Genomic DNA, 14,192 nt, shown 5'->3' with positions numbered 1-14,192 from the left:
ACAGCTGCTGAGCTGCCTCTCCTGGGTTCAGACCCCTGCAAGGCCTGCTGCCCACACCTGGCTTACCACCTGAGGGCAGAAGGCACGTCTCCCTGGAGACCAGCACCTCCACTCCCTCACACTGACGCTGATCTCCTAAGGGCCAACTCCTCCTGGTGTGGCACAAGAGTGAAGCCTGAAGCTAATAAAGCAAGAGCTCCCGCAGTAGTTGATCAAGAAACACCGGCACCACAGACCCACCCTGGGAAAGGCAACTGTTCTCTACACTAACACCGGCTGTGACTGCTAGGTGGCCAGCTGGTCTCCACATGGCAGTGTGCTAAGAGAGGACATGAGCACCCTCTGGAGTGGAGACCCAGGGCCGGTGCCTCCTGAGAACCTGACTAAGCTAAGGGTCCTCCAAAAGTGCACACACATGAAGACCTGTACACAGGATTCAGAGGGGGCTCAGAGGCCTGCCAAGAGCTCAGAAGTCCCCAAGAGGAAGCACAGAGGTCATCATTGAGTCTTTTCAGGAGAGTGTCCTGTGAGGCAAACACACCTCTTCCTTTTGCCATTGAGAACTAGGAAGTCAGGAAGTGCAGCCATCCAGTAGGGAAGTACTGGGACTGTCCAAAGAAGAAAACAGGTTCACAGTGTTTAGAGGGAACAAGGCCAACCAGCTATGGATGGCGTGAATACCCACCTATACATTCAGCTCTTAGATAATCACCAATCCCAAACTTTTCAAAGAAAAATAAGATTAACGATTATTTTTCTTGTTCAAACTTCTCATCGACCCTAACCTATAGGTCTTCATGGTTCATGGTGTAACGTGATCAGATCTTCCTATGATCTTAATAAAAAGTCTCCTTTTTTCCAGGGTCTTCATCACAAACCATAACACAGCACACCTGCCCTTTCCCATTGTGGACACCTGAGATTTATGCCTACAGCACAATTCCTTTCCATCAAAACAGAAGAAACAGGGGCTGGGGAGATAGCTCAGCTGGTAGAGTGTTTGCCTCGTAAGCACAAGGCCCTGAGTTCGATCCCCAGTACTGGGGGTGGGGGGGGACAGAAGAAACTACTCCTGTTTGGGTCACCCCTGAAGCACTGACCCAGCACTGGGCACTAAATCAGGTTTGAATGGTCAGGTGGCCCTGCTCCGCAGGTAGGCTGCCCTCCACCCCATGCTTCACCACGCCCTGGGTACCCAGCCCTTAGTGACCACAGCAGGAGGGTCACCCACTATCAAGACGACAGGGCTAATTCTTCTGAGGTTCCCTGAGCTTCCTGGGCTATATTTAACCATGTCTAGGAAGCAAGCCAGACCCCTGGGGAAGGGGATAGGAGGATGGAGGTTACAGATGAAAAGTGACCCTGAAAGTCTGGAGCTGGGCGTCTTTGTGTTCTTTCTACTCACCCTTGCCTTCCACATCCCCAAACCCCTAAGGGCCAAAGCTAGCAAGAACAGGTCTATTCTTATGCAACTGCTCCTCAGTAATCCTAGTACATGCAAATCAACTGTTTTTTGGTGCTGGGATTGAACCTGGGGCCTTGTGCTGTGTGAGACAAGCACTCTACCAACTGAACTGTATCCCAAGTCCCTCAGCTGTTTTCTTAACTGCCCTGCTCCCCTGTTCTCCTCCACTATGAAACTGAAAACTAGTTTCCTCAACTCTTGTTGAAACACTGATATTCTAACTTAAAACAGGATCTAGTTTGCCTGCATTAGATAATGAATCTAGTGGCTGAATGTGAAGATCACACCAAAGGAGAGAGCGAATCAAGGTAACTCACAAGCTGGAAAACTAAAGGACATCTTGCAGATACCTCTTTTTTAAGAGGCAGCCTTGCCTTTTAGTTGAAAAGGTACCTTAAATCCTGTTGAATCTGTAAGTCATTCAAGGCAAAGGTGCAGTCCAGACTGATGACAACACGGCTCAGCAGGGTGGGAACACACTCTGGAAAGCCCCTGACAAGCATCCTTCTGAGTGATGGCCTGTGCCTTGTGTTCCCACCTGCGCAGTCACTTAGGTATCAGCCATAAAGACAAGGTATGCAAAACTTAATTTCATATTTTTTTTTCTTTTTCCTGAGCACAGACAGTTGAGTGTAGGCAAGTAAAGGTCTGTCTGGAGGCACCACACCAACATCAGCCTCTTCCCACATACATGTGCTTACTTTGTCTAGGGGGCTCCAGAGGGGACAGCGGTCCAGAAAGGCCTTCATCTTTGCTTCTGAAATTCTCTCTAATTGAACCGTCCAAGAGATTCACTCTCTTTCTTTAGCATATCATTAATGGGTGTGTTTCTTTTTTTTTTTTTTTTTTTTTTTTTTTAACGCCAAAATCACAGCTCAGAAATTCTAAGGCATTTCCCCAAAGGTACAAGCTGAAAACAGAGGGAGTGTTCTAGGCTGACTCAGGTAACTGTACCAACTTAAAGGCGCGGACAGCAGGAAAAGCACAGTCGAAACATTGGTCCATTAAAAAACCCTAAAGGATGTGAAACTCTCGTTATTCTGGAAATCAAATATTAAGGAGTTTACTTAGAAGGAAACGTGGAGGCTCTAAGGGAGCCTCAGGCACGGCACTGCGCGTGCTTTCTGATCTACAGCAGGGGGATTCCATGTAACCACAAGAGAAAGAGGTAGTCTGGAGACACAGCGAACTGTAAACCATCAGAAGTTGTGGCCTTCATGTGATCATCTTAGGTCAGAAGGTACTTTCTGTGGGGTGACCCTATGAGCAGGGAGTCTTTAATTCAATCTTTTCGGTTCTTCCAAAATTTTTTAAAATGATTTTCTAAAATTGTACAAAATGGAAAATAAACTTCCTTCTCATCTCTCTATGTGGTCAGCAGGATAGTGGTTTATAAGATGTCCAGCTACTTAGGAGGCTGCGGCAGAAGGATCACATGATTGAAGCCAGCCTCCACAACTTAGAGCTGCCTCAAAATGAAAAATAAAACATGGCCTGGAGACTTGGCTCCAGGGTACAGTGCCCCTGGGCTCAATCCCCAGCCCAGTGAAAAAGGAAAAAAGCCCCTGTCCTAAACCCCCAGGACCTGTGCACTCGCCACCTCATATAGCAAGCAGGAGGTTAAGGCCGTGCCAGAAATAAGGCTCCAGTCCTTTTTCAGACCAGGGGGTCTGATGCCTGCCCAAGGGTCCTAATAAGAGGGAGGCAGGAGGGCAGAGAGATAGATACCACCTGCCAGCTTTGAAGACAGACAGGGCCATGAGCCAAGGGAAGCAGGTGGCCCTGGAGTCAATGAAGGTGAGGAAGCTGACTGTCCCTTCTAGTGTCCGGGAGGAATTAGCCCACATGAAACCTTGGTTCTAGCCCAGTGAGACTATTTTGTACTTGGACTTCTGACCTCCAGAACTATAAAATAATAAATTTATGTTGTTTTAAGCCCCTACATTTGAGTTAATTTGTTAAAGCAGCAATAGGAAACTAATACACCCTGCTTCTATTTACTCCTTCCAAGTACAAGAACAAGTCATGCTTGGTGGCAAAGTAATCACTGTGTTAAAAGTAACCTGACCAAAGGCTTCCTGCCTCACCCAGAGGGCAAGAACACCAGGAGAGGCAAGAACAAATCAGGGCAGAACAGTGAGATCCCAGGGACGGTAAAGAGAAAGGAAGCTTCCTCAGGAGTGGGCAGAACCAGAGGAGTCTGGAGGTGCCAGCAAGTGACTGCTCCTCCACCACAAAAGGAAAGCGCACCCTGCTTTTACCTGGAAGGCAATGAGGAGACAGGATAGGCTTAGGCGCCCAGTGTTCAGGGAGGACAACACCCTGTTCACATATCTGAGGTTCAGGTCATAAACCAACTCTCATCAGTAAGCAGTTCCTCAATGATTCACTTGCAAAAAAATACAAAACCTAACAACATCCCTTTTGACATTTGAACATACCCCGTCAAAGCCTGCTCCCTAACAAGGCAGAGCCCACACTTCGGAGGCACATCAGTCAGAGCCAGCGTTCACCCCACTTGGCCTCCTGGGCATTCTAAGTTTTGTACTTGTGCTTCCCTATCAAATCCCCAAGTTCACCACTCATCCTATTTGCCATTCTTTAATTACTCAGGGAAACAATGTTAAAAATTGACCTAAAGCATTTTAAACAGCTTTGTGACACCCCTGAGATGTCCAGTTACTGGAAGGGCCAGTGCTCTAGTAGATGGCCAACTGCTAGGTCGCCAGGAGAATCTGAAAGCAGTCTGTCCAATTGGAGGGCGACTGTAGGTGTCATTACCGGAGTCTCTCTGCAGGCAGAAATGCAAACTTGGTCTCCCCCTAGGCACCCTCAGGCCCCAGGGACAGACATGGGGACCAGGCGCTGGCTCACGGCGACGGCAGCCAGTAGGAACCCGGCCGGGGTGCCCGGGTCCAGGTCGGCGAGGGGCGCCCGTCCAGGCTCCGGGCCGCGCCGGCTCGTGTCATTTCGGAACAAAGAGCTGGACCGGGGCACTCAACTTCCAGCACCCGGAGGGCCGGAAACCCAGGCGCGGGCCAGGCGGCTGACAGGGGCGGCCGCGCACTCGCCGCTGAGACCCCGCATAGCCCGCCCGCGGGACCCTCGGGCCCGAGGACCCTGGCCCCTACGACCCGAGCCGGGACCCGGCGGCCCGTGACCCCGGCGCGGTGACCTCGGCCCTCCGCATCCCGGAGACCCCACCACGCGCCTCCGCCCCGGCAGCCTGGGCGCCACGGCCCCGGCCCGGCGCCCCCGGCCCTCGGAGGCCGCGCACTGCCCCGCCGCCCGGGCTCCGCGTCCCGCACCACCGTCCCCGGGAACCCCGGCCGCCGCAGCGCCCGAGGCCGCAGCGCCGGGCGCTCGGCGGCAATGAGGACGCGCGGCCACACTGACCGTAGCTGTCGTCCTCCTCCATGGCGCGGCGCCGGGCTCCGGCCCCGGTCGCCGCTCGCCCGCTGCGGCCCGCGTCCCGCCGCGCTCAGCTCGCCCCAGCCCGGCCCGGAGCCCCGCCCCCCGCGCGCGCAGCCGCGCGCGCGCACGCGCGTACCCGGCCCCGCCCCAGCACGAGGCCCCGCCCCCGCGCGGGCACCCCCGACCGCATGCGGCTGCCTCCCGGGTCAGCCCCTGCGCACGCGCGCCCCCCTGAGGTCCCGCCCGCCTCTGGCCCCGCCCCAGACCGCGCCTCCGGAATAAGTGCCGCCCACGCCCGCCTCCGCAGGGATGAGCCGGTTTTAGGTTTCGGGTTTCGCAAGGGTAGCACAGGCCTTCAAGGGTGGCGCAGCGGACGTGGCCCACAGCCAGGCTGCCAGGCTGCCAGGCTGCCCACAAAGGCCCAAGGTCGTGAGGGCACGGAAGGGCATGGTGGTCCCAGCTGATATCCACCTGCAAAGTCAGGCCGGACCCCAGCTTGCCAAGGAGGTGAGGCTCTTTGAATTCATTTACTTCGGTCTAAACAGTCACATAATGAATGTGAGTTCACACTATATTCCTTCACCTGCCCTCCCAATTTACCTGGGTCAGGTTTCAAAGAAAGACGTCTCATCTCCCAGCTTAAGGATTTTAGTGACCCTGATTCATGCACCTCTTAGATTCACACGTGTCCAGACTGTTCCCTAGGTGTTTTATTTGGCTGTTCTGGGCAGACTGGTTGAGTTGCCCTTTGCAGTGTTGAGCAGTGGCTGGTCACATCTATTCCCCAGTAGGTCTCTGCAGAATTGATGAACGAATGAACCAGCAGATGAACTGGAAAGGACCCTAGAGAACATCCTGGCCCATGAACTCCTAGACAAGGAAACTGGTGCCTGGGACTGGGAGTTCAGGTCAGTGGCACAGGCTTCCCTAGCATGTGAGAAGCCCTGGGTTCCATCCCCAATAAAGGAAAGAAGGGAAAAAAAAAAAAAAAAAAAAAAAAAAAAAACTAATGTCCAAAGGGGTCAAGGGATCCTGTGACACACATAGGGGATGAGACACACTAGGTGTAAGCTCTTGCAATATACCAATCAAAACCCTCCTAGCCCACCAGGCTCTTACTTGGCTCTTTCAGATAATGGCCTAGGGACCTGCTGCAGTGGTCTGCACCTGTAGCTCCAGCTACTCTGGAGCCTAAGACAGGAAAATCCCCTGAGCCCAGAATTTCAAGACCAGCCTGGGCAAAATAGAACCAACCTAAAAAGAGAGAGAGAGAAAGAAAGAAAGAAAAAAGAAATACTCAAAATAGAGGAAGAGAATGTTAAAAAAAAAAAAAAAAAGGACTAAATGAGACACTGGGACATTTGGGGACCTTTTCTCTTTCTTTGTGAGAAAGAGGAAAGTCCCAAAGTTGCCAAATGGCAGTCCCAGAAACACCTGCTCCCCCTCCCCACACAGAACACTGCCTGAAGAACTTGATGGGGATCCCTGGACTTGTGGGGTTCTCTTAGATTAGCCAAAAGTGGAAGTAAAAGCTACAAAGCTTGTCTTGTGGGCCCTCCCGTGCGGAGTCAGTGTTCCTTCCTAAGACTGGAGGCCTAATCTGAAATGGCTGTGAACCCCTGCAGTTTTAGTGGGTCTTCCTCCCCAGCACACCAGCTCACACTTGCACTTGGGAAACCTCATGGATAGACACAAACGCTGCCTGTAAGCGTGTGGGTCTGCTGTCATGCATGTCTCATTCTGGAAGGTTACACAGAAAAACCAACAAAGCAGGAGAGGGGAAGTCGAGACCCGCCTGTCGTTCAGTGTTCACTTTGTCACCGTCTCTCTCCACGGTCTGGTTGTTTTTAAACGTGAGAGAACATTACTTTTTTATTAAAAAAAAAAAAAATGTCATTTCCAGTCACAGTAGCTCTTAGTTTGGTGCCTACTGTAAAATTGCCTGAATCTCCATTGTAAAGGAACTTCAAGGTCACGCATCCACACAAGAGTAGTCCCATCCTCCTGGCTTGAGTACCACCTGACAGTGCGCCACACCCAGGGCTGCTGGAGAACTGGCCCGAGGCTCTGGCAGTGTTCCTAAAAGGTCTGAGGACCTCTCTGAGAAGTCTCCAACAGGGAAGGTGTGACCCCTCCCACTCAGAGGCCTATTGCATTACTAGTCAATTCTAAAAATGCCTTCCTTCCAGGACTCCCCTGCTGTTGACCTGGTTCTCAACAACAAAGTGATTTCCACTTATGGAAAAGGAACAAATGAATTAGGGGACTGCTTTTGTCCTTCCTCTATTTTTCATTAGCCTGTGACCTGGACCTGTGCCTCACCATACTTGCTGGCCTCCACCATGGTTGATCTCTGAAGTGACAGTTCTGTCACTGTCTTCCACTCTAACTCATCTCCATGCTGACTATTTCTGACAAATGAGACTGATCTCAATCTATCAGCCGAATGGAGCCTAACTTTCCTTCCCACGGATGTGCAGCCCTGGCCCACCCTTCCTGGGCTCAGAAAACTATCAGTGCAGGAACAAAATTTCTCAGTTTTCTGAACTGCTTGACACAGACTTTGACAGACAGCCCGCTGTCTTTTGAATCTCTAGGAGTCCCTTTTGTCCTAGGCACATCCTCCAAGTGCATTCTTCTTTCAGAAAACTGTAGTATATTAGATGCTTACCTCATATATCCTGTTGCCCTCTCTTAAAGGCTCCTTCTCTTGTTTAATTTCCATGAATCTGTGCATTTCCCCAATTTCTGGGGACTGAACCTAGGGCCTCATGCATGCTAGGCAAGTACTCTACCACTGAACTACATCCTCAGCCCCAAGGCTGATTCTCTTGGATTCATGAACTTAACCTTCACTGATGTCACCAGATGGTCAGGTTCCACAGGCACCCCTGTGTCTGTGAGGTGGGTGCAAGTGCTTGGTGGTCCCACTGCATTCTATTCCTGTGGGCCTGGGGCAGGACACTCAGAACCGACTCTCTTTTGACCTGGGGAATCTCGGTTGTCCAGGCCAGGCGCAATGGAGCACTGTGCCCCCATTACATGTGCCTCCCTACTTCTTCCCCAAGCCGAGTCACAGGAAGGCTCCTGACCTTTCTGAGCTGTTTTCCTCCCTAACAGCATACAGCTATGCTCCCCACCTGACCAAAGCGGGGCGAGAACAGAGACAGCAGTGCTTGCTGCTCACCATCAGCACTGCAGCCCTATCGGCTGAACCACAAACCCATGGACCTGGAGACTTGGGGAGGGGTACCCCTAACAGCGCCTGTGAGCAGCGCAGCTGTTGGAATTGTTCCCCGACGTTGCTCCACTAGGACAGCATTTCTCAAACAGCAGGTCATGGTTCTTAATGGTGTGAAACAAATACTTATGATTAGAAGACAAAACAAACACGTTGATGGCTCTCACATGCAGACACTGTTTGCTGGGGTTGCACATGAACACATGTGTGTCCGCTGGCGAGGGATGTGTGAGTTATTTCTGACTGCGGTCACAAGCTGCTGTTAGGCCCCATTAGGATTTGGAAGGGCTCACTTAGCTGTCTTCGTGTGATGGGTTAGAAAGCGGCTCCCTGAGGGTCAGGGCGAGGGCACCTGCGAGCTGCAGCCGGCCGTTTCACTCCTGCACCTGTTCGGACGCCCTCTGAGAGAGCACATGGAGACCTCAAAGCAGAAGGAGCTGGAGGCAGGAGAGGGGCTGGGGCGCCTCTCTGGTTTGCTGACACCAATCCAGACCACCGCCCACATCCACGTTCTCCTGAGAACCTTCAAAGTGAGTCTGGGCCCCTTGGGCTGCCTCTGGGGAGAACATCTCTTCGGCTGTGGGTTGCACTGTGTCCCACCAAAACGCATGTCCAAGAGCTGACTTGCAGTCCCCGTGAGTGCAACCTGGTTTGGAAATGACATTCTTGCAGATGCGATCAAATTCAGAGGAGGTCATTAGGGCAAGCCAGAGGCCAACAACCAGTGTCCTCACAAGAGGGAAATCTGAACACAGACACGGGGGAAACTGCCAAGAGGAGGCGGAGACTGGACTGACTCAGCAGCAAACCAGAGAAGGCCTACAGCCTCTGGGAGTGGCAGCAAGGATCCCTCAGAGAATCTGCAGTGGGACAGCCGCCCTTCCCTAGCTGGTTTCAAATTTCAGAACGTAGAGAGAACATGCTCTGTTGTTTTAAGCCATCCAACCTGCAATACTTTGTTATAGCAGCCTTAGGAAACCACCACACGTTGCTTTAAAATGATATACCTTAGGTCTGCATTACTTATTTATTAATGCAGTGTTTGGGGATTGAACCCAGGGCCTCACCTATGCTAAGCAAGTGCTCTACCGATGAGCTACATCCTCAGACCTTTTAATTTTATTTAGAGACAGGGTTTCCTTAAGTTTCCCAGGCTCATCTCCAACTTGCAGTCCTCCTGATAGCTGGGATTATAGGTGTGTATCACTGCACCCAGCTTGTATTACCCATGTTAATTTTAACAAAAATTTTAGAGGTTGCTTATCATATCAGATGCTACACTAAGGGACTTTACTGTCATCTTTCAATCTTTCCTAACACTCATTTTATCTGGTTCCTTTTCTACAGTAAATTGTCATCTTCCCTTGCTTTTCCCTCTGCCCCTGGGATGGGCGAGGCTGTGGGGGTGACAAGCAGAGGCACAGTAGATGACCCCTGAGGGTACCCATGAGCGCTGCATGAGTGCTGGCTTAGCCTCTGTGCTAAAGGGACAACCACCAACCCCACCCGCCACGTGCTAGGTCAGGGGACAAGATGCAGAAGGACCCCTGCAGCACACGTGCCATGGAGGTCAAGGGAACACCAGACGCCCAGACGTATCCAAGGTCCCGCTGCTGCCCGAGGAGCTCGCCCCGCCCCTGCGAAGCCAGACTGTGGCCAGAGATGGCTGGGGAGGGACAGCAAGGGCTGAGAAGTGCACCAGGACACCTGCTTCATAGATAAAGAATGAGCTCAGTGCCCAACCCTGCCGTGACCCTCCCATCCCTGGAGAAAGCTGAGGGTGGAGGAAGCGCTGAGCTCGGCAGGCACAGACTCCCCGGAAGCCGCCTCTGACAGTTCCCACCCGGTGGAGTGTGCACAGGCCTCAGTTCAGCATCCTCAGTAAGCTACAAGGCAGGTGCACCCACAGCACGGCCAGCAGCCATCCTGGCCTGCCGGTGCCAGCTCCGCAGCCAGGACTCTGGGGAGCGCAGGGGCGCTGGGCGAGAAAGCATGTTGACCCGTGAGACTGCACACAGGACCGCTTGCCCAGCTCAGCTGGGGCATTGTCCTGCTTTGAAAACCCCAGATTCTACTTTGCTAAAGCTTGCAATTTCTTCTATGTGTGAGTGGCACTTAAAATCTGTTTGTAATGGAACTTGATTATATCCAGCTGTCACCAACTGTTCCCATGCCACCCAGAAGGCAGCTGGCCCCATGCCACCGTCTGGGCGTTCACTTCAAATAGAAGAATTAATGCCCTGGTTCCCACTTGACTTCACCAAAATGTTTTCACATGTGAGAAAGAAAAAGGGCAGGTGGGGCGCAGGGTGGGCAGCACCGAGCTGAATCCCTGAAGGAGGACTTTGGAGCTCCGGCCTTTTACGGGCAGTGGGTAGGCTGTCTTCTGAGCAGCATCCCAATGCCAGTCACGGCCACGCTTCCTCCGCTACTTTTTCCAGTTCACTTGTTCAACAAATATTTCCTGGGTGGCTGGCAGTGCTGGGCCAGGACAACAAGCCTGGTCCCTTGCAGCGGAATATCTAACAATAGCCACCTAAGACAGAAAAGCAGAATAAGACATTGGAAAGGGAGAGGAACTGTACGTAAAGGAATGGTCTCTAACATCACGGGAGCCAACCCCCGGGAAGGTTCATTTTAGCAATGCTAGCTCTCAGCATGGGGTGATGAGGGTCTGCATCTTTTGAAAACACAGCCGTGAAAGTCACTGACTTCAGTTAGACTCCCTGTGCACATCTCAGCCGGCACTTGCCATATGCTTAGACTCTGCGTGTCGAAGTCTGGACCAACCATGGTAAGAAGTCACTGAACCATGTGTGGTGGCAGACACCTGTAATCCCAGTGGCTCAGGAAGCTGAGGCAGGATTCCAAATAAAGTCAGCCTCAGCAGTTTAGCGAGACCCTAAGCAACTTAGCAAGACCCTGTTTCAAAATAAAAATATAAAAATAAAAAAGGGCTGGGGATGTGGCTCAGGGGTTAAATGCCCTTGGGTTCAATCCCCTGTACCAAACAAACAAAAGAGCCACCTGCACACCCAGAGGCTGCTCAAGGGAGGGCATGAGTGGCCACATCCTGCCAGCCCCTCTCAGCACTGTCCTCCTAACTGAAACAGGTAGGAGAAAGCCCAGCCAGTGTCAGGACACGGCAGCAGTCGCCACGGTGCCAGTCCCACTAGGGATTTCAGAGCCCTGTATGGAGAGGTGACAGACACAACTGACCCAAGCACGGGGCCAACTCCTGCTGGACCCTGGCAGAAGCCAGCCTGGATCCCACCCTGAGCCACTTTCTGTGGAAGACACTCAAGAGGGGGACAGACACAGAGGTGGGCAGCACAGAGATCGCGGCGGGGCCCTGGAGGAGCAGACCTCCAGGCTGATCTCCGCAGAGGGGCTCCCTTCCTGCGGCTGCCGTCCAGGTGGAGGCTCCCACAGGAGCTGAGGGCGACAGGACCCATGGCTTCTTCGCACAGACATGTGACTCCTCCCCACACTCCCACCCCAACACCTGTGCCCCAGGAGGGTCACCAGATGGGGTCTGTGCGTGGATCCTGCCAGCACAGCCACCTGGGGGAGTTATTAAAAACGCACATTATCAGGAGACACAACCGTGGGGACATCTTGGAACCATGCCCCATGACCCCTGGTGATTGGTGCTGGCTGGAGTCTGAACACAGGCCCGGGATCACGGCTCCCGCGTGGAGAGGTCTGAGTCCATCTCCACTGGCCTCTGTGGGTGGCCCTGCCTGGGCGTCTGCTGCTCTGAGGGTGCTGGGACCACCAGGCAGAGGGAGGACAGAGCGGACGGCTTCAGCAGCAGGTTAGAAATCATTCGCCCACCAGAGTTGGGCCCATGGAGAAGGGAAACCCTTGGAATAACCCCTGGGAATGGGAGAGGGCTGCAGAAGGAAAGGGCAGCCCGGCAGCACCTAGAGCCCTGTGGCGTCCCATCAGAAAAGGAAGGAGTCAGATGAGCTGCTGAAAGGTACAGGCCTGGGCCCTGGGGGTGCCAGGCTGGAGCTGGCCTGGACCTGACAGGCAGAGGAAACTGCACTCCTGAGGCTCCGGCCCCGTGCTCATTGGCCCTCCTCTACTGCCACCCCGGTTCTACCGGACCCCTCCAGGAGCAAGCTGTCCAGCCGCCCAGACCCAGGGCAGAGGATCACAGCACACCCCTCAGCACCACCCTGACCCAAGGGTCATGCTCACTGCTCTGATGACCCCTTGCAGTGTGTCCAGGACCTGTGGATGCCCACCCAGCCCCCAGGAGTCCCGACAGCTGGAAGACTTTTTCTTACCTGGAAGACTCACCTGCCTGCTTCCCATGCTGGGAACCCCCAGCATGTTCTGTGACATGCCAACATGTCTCAAACTGAACCTGTCACCCAACTGAGACCCTCCTGAAACCAGTGGCAGCCACCTACTCCCTGGCTACTCCCTGGCCTCCCGCTCACTGACTGCCCTGGCCAGTTCTTTCACTGTATCTGCTCCTTACTCCACCTCGTGAATGCCCGAGGGACCTGTCTCGGCCGCTCACAGGATGGTCCACCTTACCTGTCACCCTCTGCACTCCCCCTTCCAGGCCACCACGCAGCTACTATAGGCCCAGGATTCCACCAAGCAAGAGATCCTGTTAACCCAGCCCGGCACCCAGTTCATCAACCACACCGACAGGGGCTTTTTCTCCATCACTCCGTGTCACTGCCCCGAGTTCGCTGGCTGGCCCCCACCTTGACACATCATTGGGTCCAAGGCTCGTCAGCAGCACTGGCCACCCCTCCTGGCGGCTGTGTGCATCACAGTGGTGCTCACCCACCCTGGAGCCCTCAGCCGGGCCTGCGAGACCCCACACACCATGGGGGCTCTCCCTTGGCCCACTCGCACCTCCCAGAGCAGCCAATGTTCAGACAACAGTGATGTGGCACTGGGCCGCTGGCCACTGCCAGGCTGGTCAGAGGGGCCCGGCAAGGCCTGGAGAGCACCCTTTCCTCGTCTGGCTGCAGCCTCACCGCCAGGCTTCCTCTCTTATCCTCCTTTGAGCTGATTCAATCCCTGAGGTGACTGGGGCAAAGTTCAGACCCTGTGTTTTTGAGGAACATCCTCATGGAGAGCGTGGAAAAGGCCCTGAAGAGGAAGGGACTGTGAAGACGGGTGACGGAGCTGCCCAGCAGCACTCAGAGCAGAACTCACTGAACTGGAGCCCGCGGCCTCTGTCCAGGCCAGTCAGCACCTCTCCTGGATCGCTAGGGCTGCTCCTGCCACTAGTAACCTCCTGGCCACCAGCCACCTGTACATGACCCTGCCTGCTCCTCCCAGGCCTGCCATGGCTGGTAACAGTGCTTAGGATTAGTGCTGTCCAGGAGAGCCTAGATGAAGTTCCCAGGTGACCACAACCCCAGTCCACGTGGACACAAGTCTTACTGCACCTTCTGAGCTGTGGCTGGAGACACTGCTGGGTCAGAAGGAGCTGCCAGCAGCCCTGTGGCCACTCTGCCCTCCATCCCAGCACATGCAAAGCAAGCAAGATCCCCACCGCATCTTCCTGCCCCATTCTTGCCAACTGTGAGAAATCTCACCGATCACTGAAATCCATTATTTCTCTCTCATCTTTCCTGGCAGAGATCCAAATATTAGTTAATTAAAAAAAAAAAAAGAAAAAACCTAAGAAGCAACAAATAAAACAACCAACTGCAGTGGAATGTACTGCTTCAAATTCCCTTGACAGAATATTCACTGCAAATCAAAATCTGAGTGGGCCGCTCTGTCTAAAACTCAGGCACACACTGAACAATGTAAACAGGGCTCTCTACTCCTGTATTGTTGGTCTGTTTGGACCGGACCATTCTGTGCTGCCAGACGGACCTTGAACTCTAAGACTCAGGCAATGCTCCACCCAGATCCCATTAGTAGGGACCTGGGGCTGTGGGGGGATGCCTGGCACCCTGCCAGTTGTGGAGGGCCACCTGAAAGTGCAACACAGAACCTTCCACCTGACTTGGGAACAGGTGGGCAAATGGCTCCCACGCACCTTCGTAAAGTCAAAGGAAAAGAACTCAGACACGGAAAGGACTCAGA

At 53.5% G+C, this 14,192-nt stretch overlaps 1 protein-coding gene across 1 annotated transcript in view; it reads right to left on the bottom strand.

Annotated features, from left to right (window-relative positions):
* Cyth1 (cytohesin 1) overlaps nt 1-4,977 on the bottom strand; it is a 74,145-nt gene extending 69,168 nt beyond the window's left edge. The window contains exon 1 of the mRNA XM_047543661.1: nt 4,862-4,977. Within this exon, the coding sequence (XP_047399617.1) occupies nt 4,862-4,883 (22 nt within the window). The 5' untranslated portion in view covers nt 4,884-4,977. The remainder of the gene's footprint in view (nt 1-4,861) is intronic.
* Nucleotides 4,978-14,192: the final 9,215 nt, after the last annotated feature.

The sequence above is a fragment of the Sciurus carolinensis genome, chromosome 3 (genome assembly GCF_902686445.1).
Source record: "Sciurus carolinensis chromosome 3, mSciCar1.2, whole genome shotgun sequence".
NCBI lineage: Eukaryota > Metazoa > Chordata > Mammalia > Rodentia > Sciuridae > Sciurus > Sciurus carolinensis.
The sequence above is the reverse complement of the archived record's forward strand: the minus strand, read 5'-3'. Positions and strand labels throughout refer to the sequence as shown.